The 23,567-nt window shown below is 36.1% G+C and overlaps 1 protein-coding gene across 1 annotated transcript; it reads left to right on the top strand.

The window, feature by feature from the left end:
• Positions 1–19,486: 19,486 nt before the first annotated feature.
• Positions 19,487–22,931, top strand: LOC107639562 (omega-3 fatty acid desaturase, chloroplastic). Its single transcript, XM_021121414.2, has 8 exons — positions 19,487–20,553; positions 20,748–20,837; positions 21,007–21,073; positions 21,370–21,462; positions 21,571–21,756; positions 21,865–21,945; positions 22,275–22,412; positions 22,513–22,931. The coding sequence occupies exons 1-8, from the start codon at positions 20,012–20,014 to the stop codon at positions 22,681–22,683; spliced, it is 1,368 nt and encodes a 455-aa protein (XP_020977073.1). The 5' UTR covers positions 19,487–20,011; the 3' UTR covers positions 22,684–22,931.
• Positions 22,932–23,567: the final 636 nt, after the last annotated feature.

Raw genomic sequence — 23,567 nt, 5'->3', positions numbered from 1 at the left:
AAACTTCTGCTCATCTTCGAGATAAGCATATTTGAGATGTGGAGGAAGAGGTTTTAATTCCAACTTCTGATCATGGGCAGGCTCTGGATCGTCTGGAACTTGTGAAAATGCCGAAGTGCCCTCATTGTCAGTCAAGAGGATCCCCACACTTGGACCTTGTCCAGTGTGCCTCTCTTCTAACTCTTCCTTGTGAACTGCAGCTACAGTTTCATCTATGACATCACACTGGAAGATAGAATGCTCTTCTGGAGGGTTCTTTATGACTCCATTCAGATTGAAGATTACTATGCGGCCATCTATTTCAAAAGAGTATGTTCCTGAAAAAGCATCAAATTTGAATTTTGATGTCTTCAGGAATGGTCTCCCAAGTAGGATTGATGATGGCTTATCTGAGTCATTATGGGGCATCTCCAAGATATAAAAATCAATGGGAAATGTAAGCCCTTTAATGTTCACTAAAACATCTTCAGCAACTCCAGCCACTGTAATAATGCTTTTATCTGCTAATACAAAACGAGCTGCCGACCTTTTTAAGGGAGGGAGCCTCAAAATATCATATATAGACAAAGGCATTATACTAACACACGCTCCTAAATCACACATGCAATCATAAATTACTACTCCACCAATAGTACAACTAACTATACAAGGACCTGGGTCACTACACTTCTCAGGTAATCCTCCCATTAAAGCAGATATGAAACTACCTAAAAAAATAGTTTCTAATTCATGAATTTTGTCCTTATGTATACATAAATCTTTTAGAAACTTTGCATATTTAGGTACTTGTTGAATAACATCAAAAAGAGGAATGGTTACCTCAACCTTTTTGAATATTTCTACCATTATGGGATCGGGTTCCAGCTGCTTCCTGGGCTTCCTTGCAAGTTGTGGAAATGGAATGGGAGTGGTGTTTTCTGCAGTGTCTGCGCCTCTTGGTACTTCCTCCTGTGGTTGGGCTTCTTCTTTTTCAGTTATGTCCTGTATGTCCTCTTCCTCTTCAACATCTTCTATTCCTACGACCTCTTCAGCTGAGGCGTGTTCTGATGGGCTTGGCTCCTCCTGATTCCTCTTCTGCAGTGTGGTTCCGGACCTTAGGGTGATGGCATTAATGCCTCCCTTTGGATTTGGTAATGGTTGAGAGGGGATTCCAGTGGAGCTCGAAGGTTGGTTACTGGAATTTTGCATTGATCCAATCTGTGAGACAAGAGCTTGCAAAGTAGCGGTCAGACCATTCAGACTAGCATTAATGTTATTTTCCATGGTCTGTTGACTTTGCTCAAAAAATTTTAGTAGCTCTTCATTAGGAGATGAAGAAGGATGAGTGAATTGAGAGGTCTGCTGTTGGGTATTCTGTGGTCCTTGGGATTGCCTCAGGTGAGGTACTCTGTAAGGTTGGTTTTGCTACCTGTTGTTGTTATTATTGCACCTCTGATTTCCCTGATTATCTCTGCCTCCTCTGTTATTGTTGTCCCTCCAATTCTGGTTAGAATTGTCCTGCCATCCCTGGTTGTAATTGCCACCTTGATTGTACCCTTGGTTGGGGCGGTCATAGAAATTATGAGTGGCTGCCACGGTGTTATCTTCCTGCTGGAGCTGCAGACACTCATCAGTATAATGGCTATAATCTGCACAGATTCCGCAGACTCTCTGTGGGACTAACTGTTGGTTTTGCTGTGGTGAAGGAGGTTGAGATTGCTGAACTTGTTGTTGATTCAATTGCATTTGCTTCAGCAAGTTGGTCATTTCACAGATACTATGAGTCAGAGCAGCAGTCTCTCTGCTAAAGGATACTTCTACAACGGCTTTTGAACGGCCTTGCTTCTGTCTGTGGTTCCTAGTAGATTCAGCTAAGTCGCTGATCAATTGCCATGCCTCATCAGTGGTCTTGTACTTTTTCATAGACCCATTGCTAGCACTTTCCAATGTGGTCTTATCTTGGGGCCTCATACCCTGTGTGATGTAGCTGAGTAACACTATCTTGTCGATCATGTGGTGGGGGCATGCTTTCAGAAGACTATTGAAGCGCTCCCAGTATTCAAAGAGAGTCTCGTTGTCATCTTGAACAATCATGGAAATGTCTTTCCTCAGTTTATCAGTAACTTCAGATGGAAAGAATTTCTCCAAAAACTCTTTTCTGAGCGTATCCTAGTTGGATATATTTGCTAGGGGTTGAGTGTAGTACCACTCTCTTGCTTTTCCCTCGAGAGAAAATGGAAAAGCTTTCAGCAGAATTGAAGTTTTATTTGTACCATCTCGCCTGACAGTAGAACAGGCTGCCTGGAAATCTCTCAGGTGCTTGATAGGCTCTTGAGCAGGTAAGCCATGAAACTTGGGCATCAAATTGAGCAGTGCGGTCTTTATTTCAAAATCTGTAGCCACCGCTGGGTGATGCGCTTGAAACGGTTGTATTCTAAAATCAGGGGCTCCTTCCTCCTGGATGGTAACTCTCCTAGCTGCCATGTCTTCTGCACGTGAATCAACCGAATCAGTAGAACGGGGGCTGGTTTCTTCCTCAACTGACATTTCAGATCCGTCCTCAGGACGGACTAACCGACGCCGAGCTCGCCTTATTCGTGAAATAGTCCTTTCAATTTCAGGATCGAATATTAGCTAGCGCGGATCAGGAAGTGAACGCATCATTTGACGAAAGAAACATGCAGCTCATAGTAGCAAAAAAATAAAATAAAATGCAAATAAATAAATTCTAATTAATAACTTTAGCACTCTATTGCAACTCCTCGGCAACGGCGCCAAAAATTGATACGGGCAGAAATTGGTGAATTAAAAATTATTAGAGTATATGCGTTGCAAGTATAGTTCTTAACTTGCCAGAAATCCACCGCTCAATTTAGAAAGGTGTCACAGAAAATTGAAATTTAAAATATTGGGAGTATAAATCCCAGGTCGTCTCCCAACGAGTTGCAGGAAGGGGTGCTATTTTATTAATCAGATATTTTCGAAAAGGTTTGAGTTGAGTAAACAGGAAATTAAATTGATGAAATTGAATAATGTAAATAAAAGCCTTGAATGGGAGTTGATTACATGGAAGCCCTATTCTTGATGGAACACTCTTAAGATTAATTGACAATTGAGAGTTATTTCGTTTAGTTATCCTTTACTAAGTAAGGGAAGGTAAAACAAGTTGGAATACTGTTCTATCCACAAGTCCCAATCCACTCTTGGGAGGATTGGTGTCAGGAACTAGAGAGCAAACCAATAATAACCCAATTACAATCTTTCTCTTGAACCTTCCAACTCAAGGGTTCCTTTCAATCAACTCCCCATCAAGTTAGGGAACTACTCACTCATTGTAAAGGTAAAATTCATAGCATATGAAAAGGAATTAAAGAAAGACATTATAAATAAAAATTAAAATAGTCAATAAAAAATAAAAGTGATCCTTGTATTAAATAATCCTAAAAATATTCCAATGGTAAATTAAACAAAGCAAAGAACATGGAAGAGTAAGCAAAGTAAAGAAAACGAACTAGAATGACGAAGTCTTGATGAGGTAATAACTCTTCTCAATATCCCAATGCAAAAAGCTAGAGAAAATAAAATCCTAAGAACTATCAATGTCTTCCGAGAGAAAACCTAGGGGAGGAGTAAAATTAGATCTAAAAACTAAAACTGTGTAGAATGAATGTTATCCCTGGTTTCTGTATGTTCTCTGGCTCTAGTCTGCTGTTCTGGGCCGAGAACTGGGTCAAAATAGGGTCCAAAATCGCCCCCAGCGAATTCTGCAGATTATGCAGATCGCGCATGTCATGCGATCGCATCATCCATGTGGACGCGTCATTCGCGCTTTTCCTTGCCATGCATTCGCGTCGTCCATGCCTCCGCGTCGCTCGTGCTTTTCCAGTCCGCGCGGTCGCGTGAGCCATGCGGCCGCGTCATTGCGATTTCTCCTCTTTCACGCGGTCGCATGAGCCATGCGGCCGCGTTACTTCTCGCTGGTTATCTCCTCAATTTCTTGTGTTCCTTCCATTTTTGCTAGCTTCCTTTCTAATCTCCAACTCATTCATGCCCTATAAAGCCTGAAACGCTTAACACACAGATCACAGCATCAAATGGAATAAAGGAGAATTAAAATGCATAATTAAAAGTCTCTAGGAAGCAGTTTTCAATCATGTAATAATTTCAGGAAGGAAATATAAATGCATGCTAAATTAATGAATAAGTGGGTAAGGATCATGATAAAACCACACAATTAAACACAATATAAACCATAAAATAGTGGTTTATCAAGGAGCACCAGAAGTAGCAACAGAAACTTGAGGAGGATCAACCAAACGAACCCGGGGAGTAGGGATTACCTTCCTCAGCCCCGGCGAGCTCGGCACGGCCGACTTCGACTGAACCTGAGATGATCCCTCACCGGCCGCTGATGAGCGGATAATTTATACGCTTTTTGGCATTGTTTTTAGTATATTTTTAGTAGGATCTAGTTACTTTTAGGGATGTTTTTAATAGATTTTATGTTAAATTCATATTTCTGGACTTTACTATGAGTTTGTGTGTTTTTCTGTGATTTCAGGTATTCTCTGACTGAAATTGAGGGACTTGAGCAAAAATCAGATTCAGAGGTTGAAGAAGGACTGCTGATGCTGTTGGATTCTGACCTCCCTGCACTCAAAGTGGATTTTCTGGAGCTACAGAACTCGAAATGGCACGCTTTCAATTGAGTTGGAAAGTAGACATCCAGGGCTTTCCAGCAATATATAATAGTCCATACTTTGGCCAAGAATTGACGACGTAAACTGGCGTTCAACGCAAGCCTTCTGCCCAAATCTGGCGTCCAGCGCCAGAAAAGGATCCAAAACCAAAGTTGAACGCCCAAACTGGCACAGAAACTGGCGTTCAACTCCACAAATGGCCTCTGCACGTGCAACACTCAGGCTCAGCCCAAACACACACCAAGTGGGCCCCGGAAGTGGATTTATGCATCAATTACTTACTCATGTAAACCCTAGTAGCTAGTTTATTATAAATAGGACCTTTTACTATTGTATTAGGCATCTTTGGATTATCTTTTGATCTAAGGATCACGTTTTGGGGGCTGGCCATCTCGGCCATGCCTGGACCTTTCACTTATGTATTTTCATGGTAGAGTTTCTACACTCCATAGATTAAGGTGTGGAGCTCTGCTGTTCCTCAAACATTAATGCAAAGTACTACTGTTTTCTATTCAATTCATCTTATTTCACTTCTAAGATATTCATTCGTACTTCAATCTGAATGTGATGAACGTGACAATCATCATCATTCCCTATGAACGCGTGCCTGACAACCACTTTCGTTCTACCTTCGACTGAATGAGTATCTCTTAGATCTCTTAATCAGAATCTTCGTGGTGTAAGCTAGAATGATGGCGGCATTCAAGAGAATCCGGAAAGTCTAAACCTTGTCTGTGGTATTCCGAGTAGGATTCAATGAATGAATGACTGTGACGAGCTCCTAACTCGCGATTGCAAGGCGTTAGTGACAGACGCAAAAGGATAGTAAATCCTATTCCAGCATGATCGAGAACCGACAGATGAATAGTCGTGCCGTGACAGGGTGCGTTGACCATTTTCACTGAGAGGATAAGGTGAAGCCATTGACAAGGGTGATGCCTCCAGACGATTAGCCATGCCGTGACAGGGCATTGGATCATTTTCCCGAGAGATGACCGAAAGTAGCCATTGACAGTGGTGATGTATCACAAAAAGCCAGCCATGGAAAGGAGTAAGACTGATTGGATGAAGATAGCAGGAAAGCAGAGGTTCAGAGGAACGAAAGCATCTCCATTCGCTTATCTGAAATTCCTACCAATGAATTACATAAGTATTTCTATCCCTATTTTATTATATTAAATTCGAAAACACCATTATCAATTTATATCCGCCTAATTGAGATTTGCAAGGTGACCATAGCTTGCTTCATACCAACAATTTCCGTGGGATTCGACCCTTACTCACGTAAGGTATTACTTGGACGACCCAGTGCACTTGCTGGTTAGTTACACGGAGTTGTGAACCATGGTCTTGGCATCATGTTTTTGGCGCCATTTCCAGGGAAAGAAAGAGCAATGAATTTTACATAATTAAAGTGTAATCACGATTCCGCGTACCAAGTTTTTGGCGCCGTTGCCGGGGATTGTTCGAGTATGGACAACTGACGGTTCATCTTGTTGCTCAGATTAGGTAATTTTCTTTTTGTTTTGTTTTCAAAAATTTTTCAAAAATCTTTCAAAAATTCCTCACTTGTTTTCAAAAAAAAAAAAATTTTACTAAAAATAATGTTTTTAAAAATAAATTATTCTATGGCTTCAAAATTTTTAAGAATGAATTCTAGTGTTTCATGAAGCATGTTGAAGCCTATCTGGCTGTAAAGCCATACCCAAACTGCTTTGGGATTGGCTAATCACTTCAGTGGAGTCATGCCCAATCCTTCTGGATAGGGTATGTCAGGCTTGTCATGTCTGAATTACACTCATATTTTTATTAAAGCTTGGCTGGCTATTAAGCCATGCCTGACCCTTTGATTGGAGCTTTAAGACTAACATGACAAGATTCCTGGAATTCATATTGAAGATTTTGAAATCCTTATTCTAAATTTTCACAATAATTTTCGAAAAAATTAAAAGAAAATACAAAAAAATTTAGAAAATCATAAAAATCAAAAATATTTTGTGTTTCTTGTTTGAGTCTTGAGTCATGTTATAAGTTTGGTGTCACTTGCATATGCATCTTGCATTTTTCGAAAATTTCATGCATTCATAGTGTTCTTCATGATCTTCAAGTTGTTCTTGGTAAGTCTTCTTGTTTGATCTTGATGATTTTTTGTTTTGTGTTGTTTTTCATATGCATTCTTGAATTCTTAGTGTCTAAGCATTAAAGAATTCTGAGTTTGGTGTCTTGCATGTTTTCTTTGCATTAAAATTTTTTTCAAAATTGTGTCTATGATGTTCATCTTGACATTCATAGTGTTCTTGGTGTTCATGTTGACATTCATAGCATTCTTGCATGCATCACATGTTTTGATCTAAAAATTTCATGCATTGCATAATTTTCATGTTTTTCATAAAAATATCAAAAATCAAAAAAATATCTTTCCCTTTTTCTCTCATCAAATTCGAAAATTTGGATTGACTTTTTCAAAAAATTTTAAAATCAAGTTGTTTCTTAAGAGTCAAATCAAATTTTCAATTTGAAAATCTTATCTTTTTCAAAATCTTTTTCAAAAATCAAATCTTTTTCAAAATTCTTGGTTATTTTCGAAAAATTCAAAAAATTAATTTTCAAAAATCTTTTTCTTATTTTATATCATAATTTTCGAAAATAACATAATCAATTAATGTTTTGATTCAAAAATTTGATGTTTGTTACTTACTTGTTAAGAAAGATTCAAACTTTAAGTTCTAGAATCATATCTTGTGATTTCTTGTGAATCAAGTCATTAATTGTGATTTTAAAAATCAAATCTTTTTCAAAACTAATTTCTATCATATCTTTTCAAAAATATCTTCTCATCTTATCTTTTTCAAAAATTTGATTTTCAAAATATCTTTTCTAACTTCCTAACTTCTTATCTTTTCAAAATTAATTTTCAAAAATTGTTTCAACTAACTAACTAACTTTTTGTTTGTTTCTTAACTTTTTCAAAACTACCTAACTAACTCTCTCTCTCTAATTTTCGAAAATATCTTCCCCCCTTTTCAAAATTTCTTTTTTATTTATTAATTATTTTAATTTTTAAATCTTAATTTTCGAAAATTACTAACATTTTTCAAAAACTATTTTTAAAAATCACTAACTCTTTTTCAAAAATTGCTTTCGAAAATTCACTCCCCCCTCTCATCTTCTTCTATTTGTTTATTGATGAACTAACATCTTTTCTTCACATCACTCACTAAATTCGAACCCCCTCTTCCATCTGTGTTCGAATTTCCTCTTCTTCTCTTCTTCTACTCACACAAGGATCCCTATACTGTGGTATAAAGGATCTCTATTATTATTATTATTTTTCTATGCCCTCTTCTTTGTCATATGAGCAGGAGCAAGGATAAGAACATTCTTGTGAAAGCAGATCCAGAACCTGAAAGGACTCTGAAAAGAAAATTAAGAGAAGCTAAAATACAACAATCCAGAGATAACCTTTCAGAAATTTTCGAACAGGAAGAGGAGATGGCAGCCGAAAATAATAATACTGTTCATGATCATGTGGAGTCACAAAATAAACAAAAAAAAATTGAAAACGGAATCAAAAACAGCAGAAGAAAAATCACACCCTGGAGGAAGCATCTGCCTGGCGTTCAACGCCAGAACAGAGCATGGTTCTGGCGCTGAACGCCCAAATGGGCAGCATCCTGGCGCTGAACGCCCAGAACAAGCATGGTTCTGGCGTTCAACGCCAGAAATGGCAACAAATGGGCGCTGAACGCCCAAAATGGCCACCAACCTGGCGCTGAACGCCCAGAGTTGTGTGCAAGGGCATTTTACATGCCTTATTTGGTGCAGGGATGTAAATGCCTTGACACCTCAGGATCTGTGGACCCCACAGGATCACCTCAGGATCTGTGAACCCCACAGGATCTCCACCTTACCTCCTCATAATCCTAGTTTTTTTTTTCCACATCTTCTTCTTCATCTATTCCTTCTTCTTTTGCTCGAGGGCGAGCAACATTCTAAGTTTGGTGTGGTAAAACAATTATGTAAAGGATCTATAGCTCAGTGGTAGAACATGTGGCTGCAAATCAAGAGATCCCTGAGATACCTCAGGAGATGCACCTCCCTCCACATAATTATTAGAAGCAACTGAGGATAGAAATCCCAAAAAAAAAAAAATCACTAGGAATCAAGCCGCAAAGGCAAGGAAGAGACATAGAAGAGCCCAAGAACATCATTGAAACGCCATCATCACTAAGGTGGATTCATTCCTTGCTCTTACTTTCTCTGTTTTTCGTTTTCTATGTTATGTGCTTATCTGTGTTTGTGTCTTCATTACATGATCATTAGTAGTTAGTAACTCTGTCTTAAAGTTATGAATGTCCTATGAATCCACCACCTCTCTTAAATGAAAAATGTTTTAATTCAAAAGAACAAGAAGTACATGAGTTTCGAATTTATCCTTGAACTTAGTTTAATTATATTGATGTGGTGACAATGCTTCTTGTTTTCTAAATGTATGCTTGAACAGTGCATATGTCTTTTGAAGTTGTTGTTTAAGAATGTTAAATATGTTGGCTCTTGAAAGAATGATGACTAAGAGACATGTTATTTGATAATCTGAAAAATCATAAAAATGATTCTTGAAGCAAGAAAAAGCAGCAAAGAACAAAGCTTGCACACAAAAAAAAAAAAAAGCCAATAACCCTTAAAACCAAAAGGCAAGGGCAATAAAAAGGATCCCAAGGCTTTGAGCATCAGTGGATAGGAGGGGCTAAAGGAATAAAATCCTGGTCTAAGCGACTAAACCAAGCTGTCCCTAACCATGTGCTTGTGGCGTGTAGGTGTCAAGTGAAAACTTGAGACTGAGCGGTTAAAGTCAAGGTCCAAAGCAAAAAAAAGAGTGTGCTTAAGAACCCTGGACACCTCTAATTGGGGACTTTAGCAAAGCTGAGTCACAATCTGAAAAGGTTCACCCAATTATGTGTCTGTGGCATTTATGTATCCAGTGGTAATACTGGAAAACAAAGTGCTTAGGGCCACGGCCAAGACTCATGAAATAGCTGTGTTCAAGAATCATCATACTGAACTAGGAGAATCAATAACACTATCTGAACTCTGAGTTCCTATAGATGCCAATCATTCTGAACCTCAATGGATAAAGTGAGATGCCAAAACTATTCAAGAGGCAAAAAGCTATAAGTCCCGCTCATTTGATTGGAGCTATGATAGTTTGGAATTTATAGTATATTCTATTCTTTTTTATCCTATTTTGATTTTCAGTTGCTTGGGGACAAGCAACAATTTAAGTTTGGTGTTGTGATGAGCGGATAATTTATACGCTTTTTGGCATTGTTTTTAGTATATTTTTAGTAGGATCTAGTTACTTTTAGGGATGTTTTTAATAGATTTTATGTTAAATTCATATTTCTGGACTTTACTATGAGTTTGTGTGTTTTTCTGTGATTTCAGGTATTCTCTGACTGAAATTGAGGGACTTGAGCAAAAATCAGATTCAGAGGTTGAAGAAGGACTGCTGATGCTGTTGGATTCTGACCTCCCTACACTCAAAGTGGATTTTCTGGAGCTACAGAACTCGAAATGGCGCGCTTCCAATTGCGTTGGAAAGTAGACATCCAGGGCTTTCCAGTAATATATAATAGTCCATACTTTGGTTAAGAATTGACGACGTAAACTGGCGTTCAACGCCAGCCTTCTGCCCAAATCTAGCGTCCAGCGCCAGAAAAAGATCCAAAACCAGAGTTGAACGCCCAAACTGGCACAGAAACAGGCGTTCAACTCCACAAATGGCCTCTGCACATGCAACACTCAGGCTCAGCCCAAACACACACCAAGTGGACCCCGGAAGTGGATTTATGCATCAATTACTTACTCATGTAAACCCTAGTAGCTAGTTTATTATAAATAGGACCTTTTACTATTGTATTAGGCATCTTTGTATTATCTTTTGATCTAAGGATCACGTTTTGGGGGCTGGCCATCTCGGCCATGCCTGGACCTTTCACTTATGTATTTTCACGGTAGAGTTTCTACACTCCATAGATTAAGGTGTGGAGCTCTACTGTTCCTCAAACATTAATGCAAAGTACTACTGTTTTCTATTCAATTCATCTTATTTCGCTTCTAAGATATTCATTCGTACTTCAATCTGAATGTGATGAACGTGACAATCATCATCATTCCCTATGAACGCGTGCCTGACAACCACTTTCGTTCTACCTTCAACTGAATGAGTATCTCTTAGATCTCTTAATCAGAATCTTCGTGGCGTAAGCTAGAATGATGGCGGCATTCAAGAGAATCCGGAAAGTCTAAACCTTGTCTGTGGTATTCCGAGTAGGATTCAATGAATGAATGACTGTGACGAGCTCCTAACTCGCGATTGCAAGGCGTTAGTGACAGACGCAAAAGGATAGTAAATCCTATTCCAGCATGATCGAGAACCGACAGATGAATAGTCGTGCCGTGACAGGGTGCGTTGACCATTTTCACTGAGAGGATAAGGTGAAGCCATTGACAAGGGTGATGCCTCCAGACGATTAGCCGTGCCGTGACAGGGCATTGGATCATTTTCCCGAGAGATGACCGAAAGTAGCCATTGACAGTGGTGATGTATCACAAAAAGCCAGCCATGGAAAGGAGTAAGACTGATTGGATGAAGATAGCAGGAAAGCAGAGGTTCAGAGGAACGAAAGCATCTCCATTCGCTTATCTGAAATTCCTACCAATGAATTACATAAGTATTTCTATCCCTATTTTATTATATTAAATTCGAAAACACCATTATCAATTTATATCCGCCTAACTGAGATTTGCAAGGTGACCATAGCTTGCTTCATACCAACAATCTCCGTGGGATTCGACCCTTACTCACGTAAGGTATTACTTGGACGACCCAGTGCACTTGCTGGTTAGTTACACGGAGTTGTGAACCATGGTCTTGGCATCATGTTTTTGGTGCCATTTCCAGGGAAAGAAAGAGCAATGAATTTTACATAATTAAAGTGTAATCACGATTCCGCGTACCAGCCGCCTTAGCCGAGACGTTTTGAGCTGCAGTAGCCTTCCTTGCCCTCTTAAAGGCCTTCATGGATTCATTATTCTTAATCATCTCTGCAAACATAACACAATAACGGGAAACCAAGTTATGAATCAGGAAAGAGCTTACAAGAGATAAAATCGACAAAACAATCAAAACCAAAAATTGACCACTAGCCAGCTCAGCTCGGAGGAGAGAGGGGTTGGCTAAAAATTTCTTTGTGTCGAGATGGGGAGGCTGCCCCCAGTTTTCTTCCAGCACAGTCACAAAAGCTTGCTCAGCCTCATCTAACATCTCCCACGTATATTTAGATACCATTACATTCTTTTGCCATTCCAAAGGAAAGGCGGGCTCATCATTTTCATCCAAAAAAAAAGGGCCGAGCTCCTTCAACAGCTCGGACCCTAAAAAAGTAATTCTTGAAGTCACGGAAAGATTCATCAAACACGGAGAAAACCTTTTTTCCTGGGAAGTTCGGAAAGAAACCCAAGCGGCTTTCTTCTTAACTACCCCAGGCTTTGTCAAAACAAAGAGATAAAAGAAGAGGGATTGTGAAGCAGGGATAACGAACTCATGACATAACAACTGAAATATTTTTATAAAACTCCAGGAATTGGGGTGAAGTGGGGATGGAGCTACATTACAGGACCATAATAGGTTGGTCTCAAAAGCAGTAAAAGGAAGAGTGATATTCATTTGACTAAAAAAGAAGTCGTAGGCATAGAAAAAGGGGCGCTCTCCAGCAATTCGGGTAGAAAAACAGACCCTCTCCTCAGAGTTTGGAGATACAAGCTCATAGTTCTTTTCATCACCACCATTACCACAAATCCTATGAAATTGCCTAAGTTTCTGACAAAACTCAGAGTCAACCAACGAAACACACAGAAGAACCATGGAATCCACCCAATCAGCCATGCCCTCAGGGACTTGGGAAGACGTCTCAACAATATTTTTGCGAGAAGATATGAGGCCAACTAATCCTACAACAAGAAAAGAAGATCGGATTACTAAAAAATATCTCGGATGAAAGACAAAACAACTCGGCCAACATAATTCAGCGCAGTATAAACAACAAAAAGAAACTCCAGGACCCACACCAAAGATCCAGGGGCATCCTTTGGAGGCAGGCACAGAACAAGGACTCAGGAAAACCCACAAGCTCACACCTTGATAACGACCCCTTTCGACTAAAATGACACTTTGAATAAAAGGCCATGAGCCACGGGTAAAACCATTAGAATAAACTACCCTCCAGACCCACAGTCCCAGTTTAGTCAACAAACGAAGCAACCAAATAAACAGCTCAAGAAGAAGTCATCAAAGACACAACCTTTTTCAAGAATAATAAAAAAATAGAAGTTATCTTTTGCAAAATTTGTCAACAAAACATCAAAGGAGAAACCTTTTGAGAAAGCAAGTGGGTTCGTGCAGATCACAGAAGAAGAAAAATAAACGACAATAAGCAAGCAGATGCACGGTAATACAAAAAGATTCAAACTTTTTAAAGTAAAAAAAGGCACAATGCAAGTGACGAAGAAAGTAAGAAAGAACCAACCTGGAAAAGTAGGAGAAAACCCTGAAGAAAAGCTGAGAGCAGAAGCGACAGGGAGTAGAGCCACCTCTCGAACAGAAAGCCTCACAGAAGTAGAAAATGGAAGATGGAATCCAGAGTCGCCCTTTCACAGCAAGGAAAGCACTAATGATCGCCAAAAATACGACACAGGGAAGAAATACGAAAACCGCAAATTTCAGAAAACAGAAAGAGAGAAAGAAAGGGGAAGTTACGGAGAAGAGAAACCGTTTTTTGGGGTGTGAAATTCAAAATAAAGAGGCTGAGAGAAATGGGGTAATTAAAAACCAATTAATGATGATATTAAACCCCTTGCATATTCCCAAGGCTAAAGAGCGCTAATGCAAAAGCGCGCGCTTTTAAGAAGCAAAAGAAAACGTTTCATATTCAAAAAGAGAACGCTACAAAGATGAAGTCGACAAGATGCTCGAGTTCGGCTTTACCAGAGAAGGATCAAAGTCTTAAGAACTAGGACTCGACCTCAAAAATAAAGACCGAGCTCGAGTAAGGGCACTGTTTATACCCTGGGTCGAGCTATCCGACCCGGGATGTTCAGTAACAAGGCGACCGACCTCTTCAGGTCAGACTATCCGACCTCTTCTCAAAGAGCTCGGCCAAATCGACAGGAAAGCCCAAAGAAGGGCCCAAAATCAAGGAACACGACCCAAAATCCTAAGGCAGCCCAAAGCCTACAGAGAGAAGGGCGGTTCCCTTGAAGATAAGCTGACCTCGCCCAAAGATAAGATAAGATAAGATAACTAACTTATCTAAAAAGGTCACTCCACACTACTATAAATATACTGGAGCACTCAGGTATAACTCATACTCTGATTCTATTAAAAACCTGCTTAATACCCTTGCTAACTTAAGCATCGGAGTCCCTTGCAGGTACCACCATCCTCCGGTGATAAAGGATCAGCAGCACAGCTAGTCCAACAAGTCGGGTACGACAACTCCGGTCACTACCCACCAGCCGGACACGTCAGCTCCGACCGGTACAGAAGATCTCGTCCGAGATCGACCTACAGTTTCAGGTAACCCTCGGAACAATTATCAAAAGCATGCTTTGAGCTATAATGTGAAAAATTTGTACTATCAATGTGGATTAAAAGGTCATTGGTCGCGTATACGCTGTATCTTTGAATATTTTGTCAAGCTATATCAAGAATCTATCAAAAGAAAAGGACAAAAACAAGAGCTCAATTTGACTATACAAAGAGATGAAGTTGAAGCTAATGGTGTTGAAATGGAACTGAAATCCATCGTAATATCTTTGCAGAGCTTGATGACATCCTTGATATTAGCAACCCATGCAAGTCTAAACCAAGTCATTTTGATGATCTAAGTGATGTTACTCATTTAGATGAATTAAATTTCTTTTAGAAGAATATTAATTAGAAATCTATCATTTTTTTAGATGTTTTCTTTCTTCATAGTTAGTTTTTTCTTTCTTTTGGTTATAGTTTTTATTTGTTTTCAAAACTTTTGTATTTTTTTCATTAATGGTAATTTATTTTTATTTTCGTAATGATATGGATATTTCTCACGCTTCACTCAAATTCAATAATGAAGAAGTATGTTTCGCTGATAGTGTTTTAACACATACAATATTTAGAGATAAAAGACATTTTGTCTCTTGTTAGAAAGAAAATAAATGTAAGTACGATTGTTGGTAGTGCAAAAATGATTGAAGGCTCTGGAAGAGCTACTATGGTATTACCTAAAAGAACCAAGTTCTTTATAAATAATGCATTATTATCAAGTAAGTCTCATAGAAACTTACTATGTTTTAAAGATATCCGTCAAAATGGATACTATATAAAAACCGCAAGAGAAAAAAAATAATGAAGATCTCTATATTACAACTATGATATCAGGAGAAAAATATGTATTAGATAATTTATTCGCTAACTCTTTCGGTTTGTACTACACCACTTAACAATGTGGAATCACATGCCATAATAAACTAAAATTTATAAATATAAATATATTTACAATTTGGCATGACAAGTTAGGACATCTGGATTCAATCATGATGAAAAAAATCATCGAGAATTCATCTGGTCGTCTTCTAAAGGTACACAAAATTCTTCAATTTAATGAACTCTCATGTGCTGCTTGTTTTCAAGAAAAATTAATTACAAGACCATCACAAAAAAAATTGGGATTGAATAACCATCTTTTCTGAAATGTATTCAGGTGATATATGTGGGTCTATTCACCCACCATGTGGACTGTTAAATATTTCATGATTTTAATAGATGCATCTTCACGGTGGTCCCATGTTTATTTTCTATCAACTTGCAACATGGCGTTTGCGAGATTATGAGTTCAAATAATTAAATTAAAAACTCATTTTCAGACTATTCTATAAAGACAATACGTCTTGATAATAATGGTAAATTTAGTTTCCAAGCATTTAATGATTATTGTGTGTCAACTAGAATTACGATAGAAAAATTTGTTGCTCATGTACACTCTCAAAATGGTCTAGTCGAATCATTGATTAAACACCTTTAGTTAATAGCTAGACCATTATTTATGAGAACTAAACTGCATGTTTAAGTATGGGGCATGCTATTTTGCATGGTGCAGCACTTATAGATATCAGACCAATAAGTTATCTTAAATCCTCTACATTACAACTGACTTGCGGTCAGGAGCCAAACATTTCTCATCTTAGGATATTTGGGTATGTATTTTATATTCTAATTACTCTACCACAATGCTCAAAGATGAGACCCCAAAGAAAATTGGGGATATAGGTTGGTTATGAATCCCCGTCAATTATAAAATACCTTGAACCGACAACGGGTGATTTATTTAAGGCAAGAATTTTTTTATTGTCACTTTGATGAAACAATTTTTTCAAAATTAGGAAAAAAATAAACAATTAAAAAAGATATTACTTTGGAATATATTCTCATTACCCCATTTACATCTTTGCACTAAACAATGTGAACTAGAAGTACAAAAATTAATTCGTATGTAAAATATTGTAAATCAATTGTCAGATACATTTACTGACCTAAAAAGAGTAACCAAATCTCACATTTCAGCTGCAAATGCACCAATAAGAATAAGTGTCTCAAAAGAATAAGTTGTTAGTGTAAATAAAAGCAATCCATGCTAAAAGTGTAGAAGACCAATTGGTTTTAAGGATAAAAATTCCCGAAAAAGAGAGATAATTAATCATGATGGTCATAATATGAAAGCAAGTATTTAAAGGGAATCCGAAGACATAAATATTGATAAAAACCTCTGAAAAGGTTCACGTACCTGAAATAAAGAGATCTCAATAAGTTATGTCATTATCAGAAAAATATGGGACCGAAAGCATACTGTTGTTGACAATATTTTTGCTTATAATTTGCTGTTGAACTAGTAAAGTAAAATGAGAATCACGAATCAAAATTTGTCAAAGAATGCAGACAGAGAGATGATTGGCCAAAATGAAAAGACGTAATTCAAGCTGAATTAACTTTTCTTAGAAAACGTGAAAGTTTTGGTCTTATAGTCAAAACACGTGAAGGTATAGAACCAGTGGGATACAAGTGGATTTTTGTGCGCAAACGAAATGAGAAAAATGAATTAGAAAGATATAAAGCACGACTAGTAGCACAAGGGTTCCCACAAAAATCTGGTCTTGACTATATGAAAACATTCTCCTGTGTGGATTCAATTATGTTAAGATATCTTATTAGGTTGGCAGTGCATGAAAAATTTGATATGCGTCTAATGAATGTTGTTACACCCTATTTATACAACTCAATTGATAAAAAAATTTATATGAAAATCCCTGAAAGATTTAAAGTTCCTAAAGCATATAATAAATCTCCAGAAATTTGTTCAGTAAGACTTCAAAAATTCTTGTTTGGATTAAAACAATCTGGATTTATATGGTATAAACGTCTCAATGAATACTTATTGAAAGGTGGATACAAAAATGACCATGTATGTTCATGTGTGTTCATAAAAAGATTTGAATATAAATTTGTTATTATTGTAGTATATGTTGATGATTTAAACATCAATGAAAATTTCCAAAAATTGTAGATTATTTAAAAAGAAAATTTGAAATGAAAGATCTTGGCTAGACAAAATTTTTTCTTGATTTACAAATTGAACATTTGAAGGATGGTATATTCATCCATTAGTCAATTTATACTGAAAAACTTATGAAAAAAGTTTACATGAACAAAGCACACCCATTGAGTACTCCAATGGTAGTGAACTCAATAGATATGGATGAAGATTCATTTCGACCATGTGAAAGTAATGAAAAGCTCCTTGATCCTGAAGTACTTTACCTTAGTGCTATTAGTGCACTAATATATCTTGCTAATAATACAATATCAGATATACCATTTTCAGTAAACTTGTTATCGAGATTTAGTTCTTATCCAACTAGAAGACATTAAAATGATGTTAAACATATATTAAGATATCTTCAAGGATCTATTGATAAGGGTTTATTTTACTCTAATAAAATAGAATTTCAATTAGTTGGATATGCAGATACATATTTTCTTCCTGATCCACGTCACAAACAGGTTATCTATTCACAAGTGGAGGAACAACTATACTTAACGCTTAACAAAGCAAACCATAGCTGCAGCCTCCTCAAATCATGCAAAAATATTGGCAATTCATGAAGCAACTTGAGAATGTGTTTGGTTTAGGTCAATCAGCCAACATGTTCAAGATATATGTGGTTTACCTTTGAAAAAAATACCAATAGTCATATTTGAAGACAACTCTACTTGCATACATCAACTAAAAGAAGAATACATCAAAAAAGATATAACAAAGCATATTTCACCAAAACTCTTCTATTCTCATAATCTTAACAAAGTGGTGATATAGACATTCAACAAATTCATTCCAATGATAACTTAGCAAATTTGTTCACTAAAGCACAACCCACTTTAATATTTGAGAAGCTAGTATATAAGATCGGGATATGCTGGTTAAGAGATATCAAGTGATGTAATTATTAGGGGAATAATATGGGTTACACTCCTTTCCTTAACCATAGTTTTTATTCCATTTCAAATTTTTCTTGGTAAAGTTTTTAACGAGGTAGCTAACTAACATATTATAGTAAAGACATCCAAGGGGGAGTATTATAAATATATTTATTACCGATGCTCTAGACTATAACCATAATTTAAAATTTAAGTAGATAGAGTCAGTTATAAATATAACCTAACCGAGTCAGCTAGAAGTTGGGCCCTTGACTATAAATAGTCTATAAATATAACCTAACTGTGTACAGCATAATCATTAATAAACTCATCTACTATTTTTCCTATTTTCTCTCCTCTTCCTCTAGTCTCAAATACTAATCCTTATTTTCATAACATCTCAAATTTTATTTTATTTTTATTTTGTCCCATAAAATTTTAATTTGCATCAATAACAATTAAATTTTAAGAATTTTAGGACTAATTCAGCAATAATACTTGATAATTAGGAGCTAGTAACAGAACTTTTATGTCTGATTTACTTGTGTTAAAAGTTGTCACTGTAAAGTTGTTGATGAATTAGTTCTAAACTTTTTGAAAAATTAGTTGTCAGAGATATATTTAATGTAAATAAAAAATTTATAGGATAAAATAAAAACAAAATAAAATTTAGAGATATTATAAAAAAACTAACTATTGATTGTTAAAAATTAATAGTACGGATAAAAAAAAGTTTAATTTTGATACATTGACCGTCTAAAGTGTTTTACACAATCGTGCAATCACATCTGTTCTTTTAAACGATCACTCACGCGGTCAATGTGAAAATGTAGTTATTTTTAATGATATGACATTACGTAATTAAATACACGTGTAAAATTATTTTATACTGTGAGTGTATCAAAATTTAAAAATAAAACTTATTTTAAACATTTGAAATATTTTTTAAATTTTTTTGAAAAATTTAAGAAAGAAATAATTTATCTTTTAATGATAAATAGTAAGTTGAAAATTTGCAATTTAAGATACTCAATGCAAATAATTTTTTTTATTGAAATCCAAAAAACATAAAATTTTCTACTTTTATAATGCATTTATTAGAAACAAAAACACTTTAGAAATTTCTAAAAATAAATAAACTTAACAAACAATCCTTTCATATAAAATTCTTTTTCCAAAACAAATCTGAAAAGAAGAAAAAAGAATTGATGTTCCAATTCTGTGATGAGTCAAAAACACGGCACAAGGGAACAGAAGAATTCATTCAATTCCACATATCAGAGAATCAGTACAGACTCTAGGGTAAACACGCATTGGTTTGTTGGTCTCTTTTGAACACAACACACACAACTTAAAAAATTCATTAAAATAATAAATAATAATATGACCAAATTGCAGCCTCAACATTTCATACGCACCTCCCTCCCACCTTCACCTTCATATAAATATTAAGTCCCACGTTCAGCTTCGAAAGCCAGAATTGCAAACCCTCTTGATTCCTCTTCAAAGTTTTTTCATCGCTGCAAAGGGGTGAAAAAGCTTGTGTTTTTGTTTTAGTCGTTGCTAACAAAAGGGGTCACGTTTGATTTGATCTGAAATTTCCTCAATTATTATTGGTTTTATAATAATATATATTCTCTCATCAAATTATTTAACAGTATTCTCTGGCACTCTTAATTGCCTCGGGTTGCATATCTTCTGTTTGATTTATTGCCTTTTCTGTCCCTTTTGAATCTAAGGTTCCAATTCTTTTGGGTCTCTAATGGCAACTTGGGTTTTATCAGAATGTGGCTTAAAGCCTCTTCCACCAACATTCCCTAGACCCAAAACTGGTATTGTTAATTCTAACTCTAACCCTTCAAAGGTTAGATTTTTAAGCACAAAAAACAATGGTGTTTCTTTTTCAGATCCAAAGTTTCAATCCAGAAGAAGCTTTACAAGTTCTAGCTTCAGGGATAGAAACTTTGGGTTAAGGGTTAGTGCCCCTTTGAGGGTTAGCCCTATTGAAGAAGAGGAAGTGAAGAAAGATGTGAAAATCAATGGTGGTGGTGTTGAGAATGAAGTTGGTGAATTTGACCCTGGAGCACCACCACCATTCAATTTGGCTGATATTAGGGCAGCAATACCAAAGCATTGTTGGGTGAAAGATCCATGGAAGTCAATGAGCTATGTAGCCAGGGATGTAATTGTTGTTCTTGGATTGGCTGCTGGTGCTGCTTACCTCAACAGCTGGCTTGTTTGGCCTCTTTATTGGGCTGCTCAGGGGACCATGTTCTGGGCACTTTTTGTTCTTGGCCATGATTGGTAACTAACTACTAATCACTATTTTTGGTTCATTCTACTTTGGTTTTTGTTTTTCACTATTTATGATTCTGTTCTTGTTCTTCTTGTTGTATTAACTTTGTTTTTTTGTCTTTTTGGGTTGCTGAATTTGCTTTCAAAATTGGGTCTTCATGTGTGCTTAATTGTTTGTTTTTTGGATTTTATCTTTTTTTCAGTGGCCATGGAAGCTTTTCAAACAATCACAAACTAAACAGTGTTGTTGGACACCTGCTACATTCTTCAATTCTAGTTCCTTATCATGGGTGGTATGCTCCAAATTGTTAAGCTTCTAGTTTTTTTTTTTTTTTTTTTTTTTTTTTGTTAGAGTTTTTATTTGTTTTATGCTATCCTTTTTCTTTTATACTTTTTTTTGGGGTTTTGACTATAGTTTTAAAAAATAACTTTGAAACTCATATTTGTATTAATATCACACAGGAGAATCAGTCACAGGACTCATCATCAAAATCATGGCCATGTTGAAAATGATGAATCTTGGCACCCGGTAAGATGATAATTACTACTATTCTAGTCTTTTTGGTCCCATTTGGTAATTGTCTCAATCCGTAATTTGAGATAGAAATAGAAAAACAATAGATACCGAGAAATACAAATTAGCTGAAGGAGACAAATAAAAAAAATGGATAAATACAATTTTTCTATCTTATCTCTGAATTCAAAATCTCAGTGTTTCTATATTTTTTTCTCTAATCAGACAAGGCCTTTTAAGTTATTCTATTCACAATTTCATTTTTTCCAAGCATATTTTCTAACACGAGAAAATATTGTCAAAATTTGCAGTTATCTGAGAAAATCTTTAGGAGCCTTGACACCATGACTCGGACTTTAAGATTTACTGTTCCTTTTCCACTGCTTGCATATCCTGTGTACCTTGTAAGTTCCCAGTACCTACAAATCTTGACCATTATTTGTTTATGGTTGACTCCTTATTGTTATGGTTAGATATTTGACTTTGACAAATTTTGTGGTCATTGATTTCAGTTTAGTAGGAGTCCAGGGAAGACTGGTTCTCACTTCCATCCTGATAGTGACTTGTTTGTTCCAAGTGAAAGAAACGATGTTATCACATCTACAGCTTGTTGGTCTGCAATGGTAGCAATTCTTGTAGGATTGGGTTTTCTAATGGGTCCAATTCCATTGCTTAAGCTTTATGGGGTACCTTATCTTGTAAGTTCTCATTCATTTCCTTGTGGATTTGACTATTCTTTGGTTTTTACTATTTTATATCAATCATCAAGCATTAATTGCTTATTTGACTTTTGGTGTGAATTTCAGATCTTTGTTATGTGGTTGGATCTTGTTACATACTTGCATCATCATGGCCATGAAGACAAACTACCGTGGTATCGCGGAAAGGTAGATATATTGATAAGAAAAATATCTATGCCTGGGGACATAATTTCTCTTTCAGTGGAGACTTGCATACAGTTTATCTTTATGTGAAATTGATAGTTAAAAACCATTAGATGATTTTACATGTTTGACTAAATTGTCATCTAATGATTTTCAACTATCAACTTTACATAAAGATGTAAGTTTCCACCTTCTCTTTGTTTTCTGTCTGCCCGATATATTAAGACAATAGAGACGTATTATTTTGACTGTCTTTGTATTTTGTGTCCCGGGTTAGTTCACATTGGACAAATTTCAAAGTCTAACCTTAATTTTTCAATTACATTGAATAGGAATGGAGCTATCTCAGGGGCGGTCTTACCACTCTTGATCGCGACTATGGTTGGATTAACAACATCCACCATGACATTGGAACCCATGTCATTCATCACCTTTTCCCTCAGATCCCACACTATCACTTAATCGAAGCCGTAAGTATTTTGTATTTTGCCACGCCTAATCCATTCTAATCTGTAATTTCAGGGTAATTAAGTTATAATATAATGTTGTTTTTATTTCCTTTGCTTGCAGACTGAGGCAGCGAAACCAGTGCTTGGAAAATATTACAAGGAACCAAAGAAATCTGCTCTGCTTCCATTTCACCTCATTGGAGACTTAGTGAGAAGTTTAAGGAGAGATAATTATGTCAGTGACACTGGTGAAGTTGTTTACTACCAAACAGACTCTGATCTCACTGATTGAAATTGAAGATCTTGATTTTTTTTTTTTTTTTAATTACATAGAATTGTTTGATTATCACTTCCTACTACTAATAAGTGGTAACTAGATTGTAGATTTCACTTATCCTTCTTGAAAAGTGGAAGTGTTTGTAAATTGATTTATTCTTCAGGAAGTGATAACTTGGTGGAATTAATGAACTCCCCCCTCCCCCCCCCCCCCTTTTTTTTTTTCTCTTCTAAATGCAGCAATTATAATTATTTTTTGATAAATAGAATTCTCATGCTTGAATTTATGTTAGTTTTCTTTTTATAGTTTGTTTTATTATATTCATGAATACACAATTTACAGTTTAAGTTACGTTGTCGTAACATATTTTACCAAGATGTAAATTTATCCAATTCTTGTGTAATGTGTTGTGATTTTTAAGAGAGAGAAAGTTTAGTTTCGGTATTCCCTAATTGGACATGTTTTTTTTGTCATGGTTTATTTTATAGTCCTTAATATTCCACGTTTTGACCAGATTATGATTATGATGGATAACTGCCATGAAAATCATGTGATGGCAGAGGGTATTTGTCTTTTATTCTTTGTACATTTTTTGATTGGTAGTGCCTAATGCAAACAAATAGGCTGGGATTGTATATGAACTTTTTGTATTTGTTTGATAAGAGTATTTCTTCTAAGAAAAATTTTATCTAAATACTCTAAGGATTTTATAAAAGTATCTTTTAAAAAAGAATGAAAATTACTTTTTCTTCTATAAAAAAAACTCAATCCAGTCAGACTCATATTTTTGTGAGACATGGATTCATTGCATCACTTACTTGGTTTTATAATAAACCAATTTAGTTTCGTAGAATGATTAGACAACTCATATGTAGTTCAATTAGACGGAGACTATATGC

This window comes from Arachis ipaensis, chromosome B4, assembly GCF_059453495.1.
Source record: "Arachis ipaensis isolate K30076 ecotype BB chromosome B4, ASM5945349v1, whole genome shotgun sequence".
NCBI lineage: Eukaryota > Viridiplantae > Streptophyta > Magnoliopsida > Fabales > Fabaceae > Arachis > Arachis ipaensis.
The sequence above is the reverse complement of the archived record's forward strand: the minus strand, read 5'-3'. Positions and strand labels throughout refer to the sequence as shown.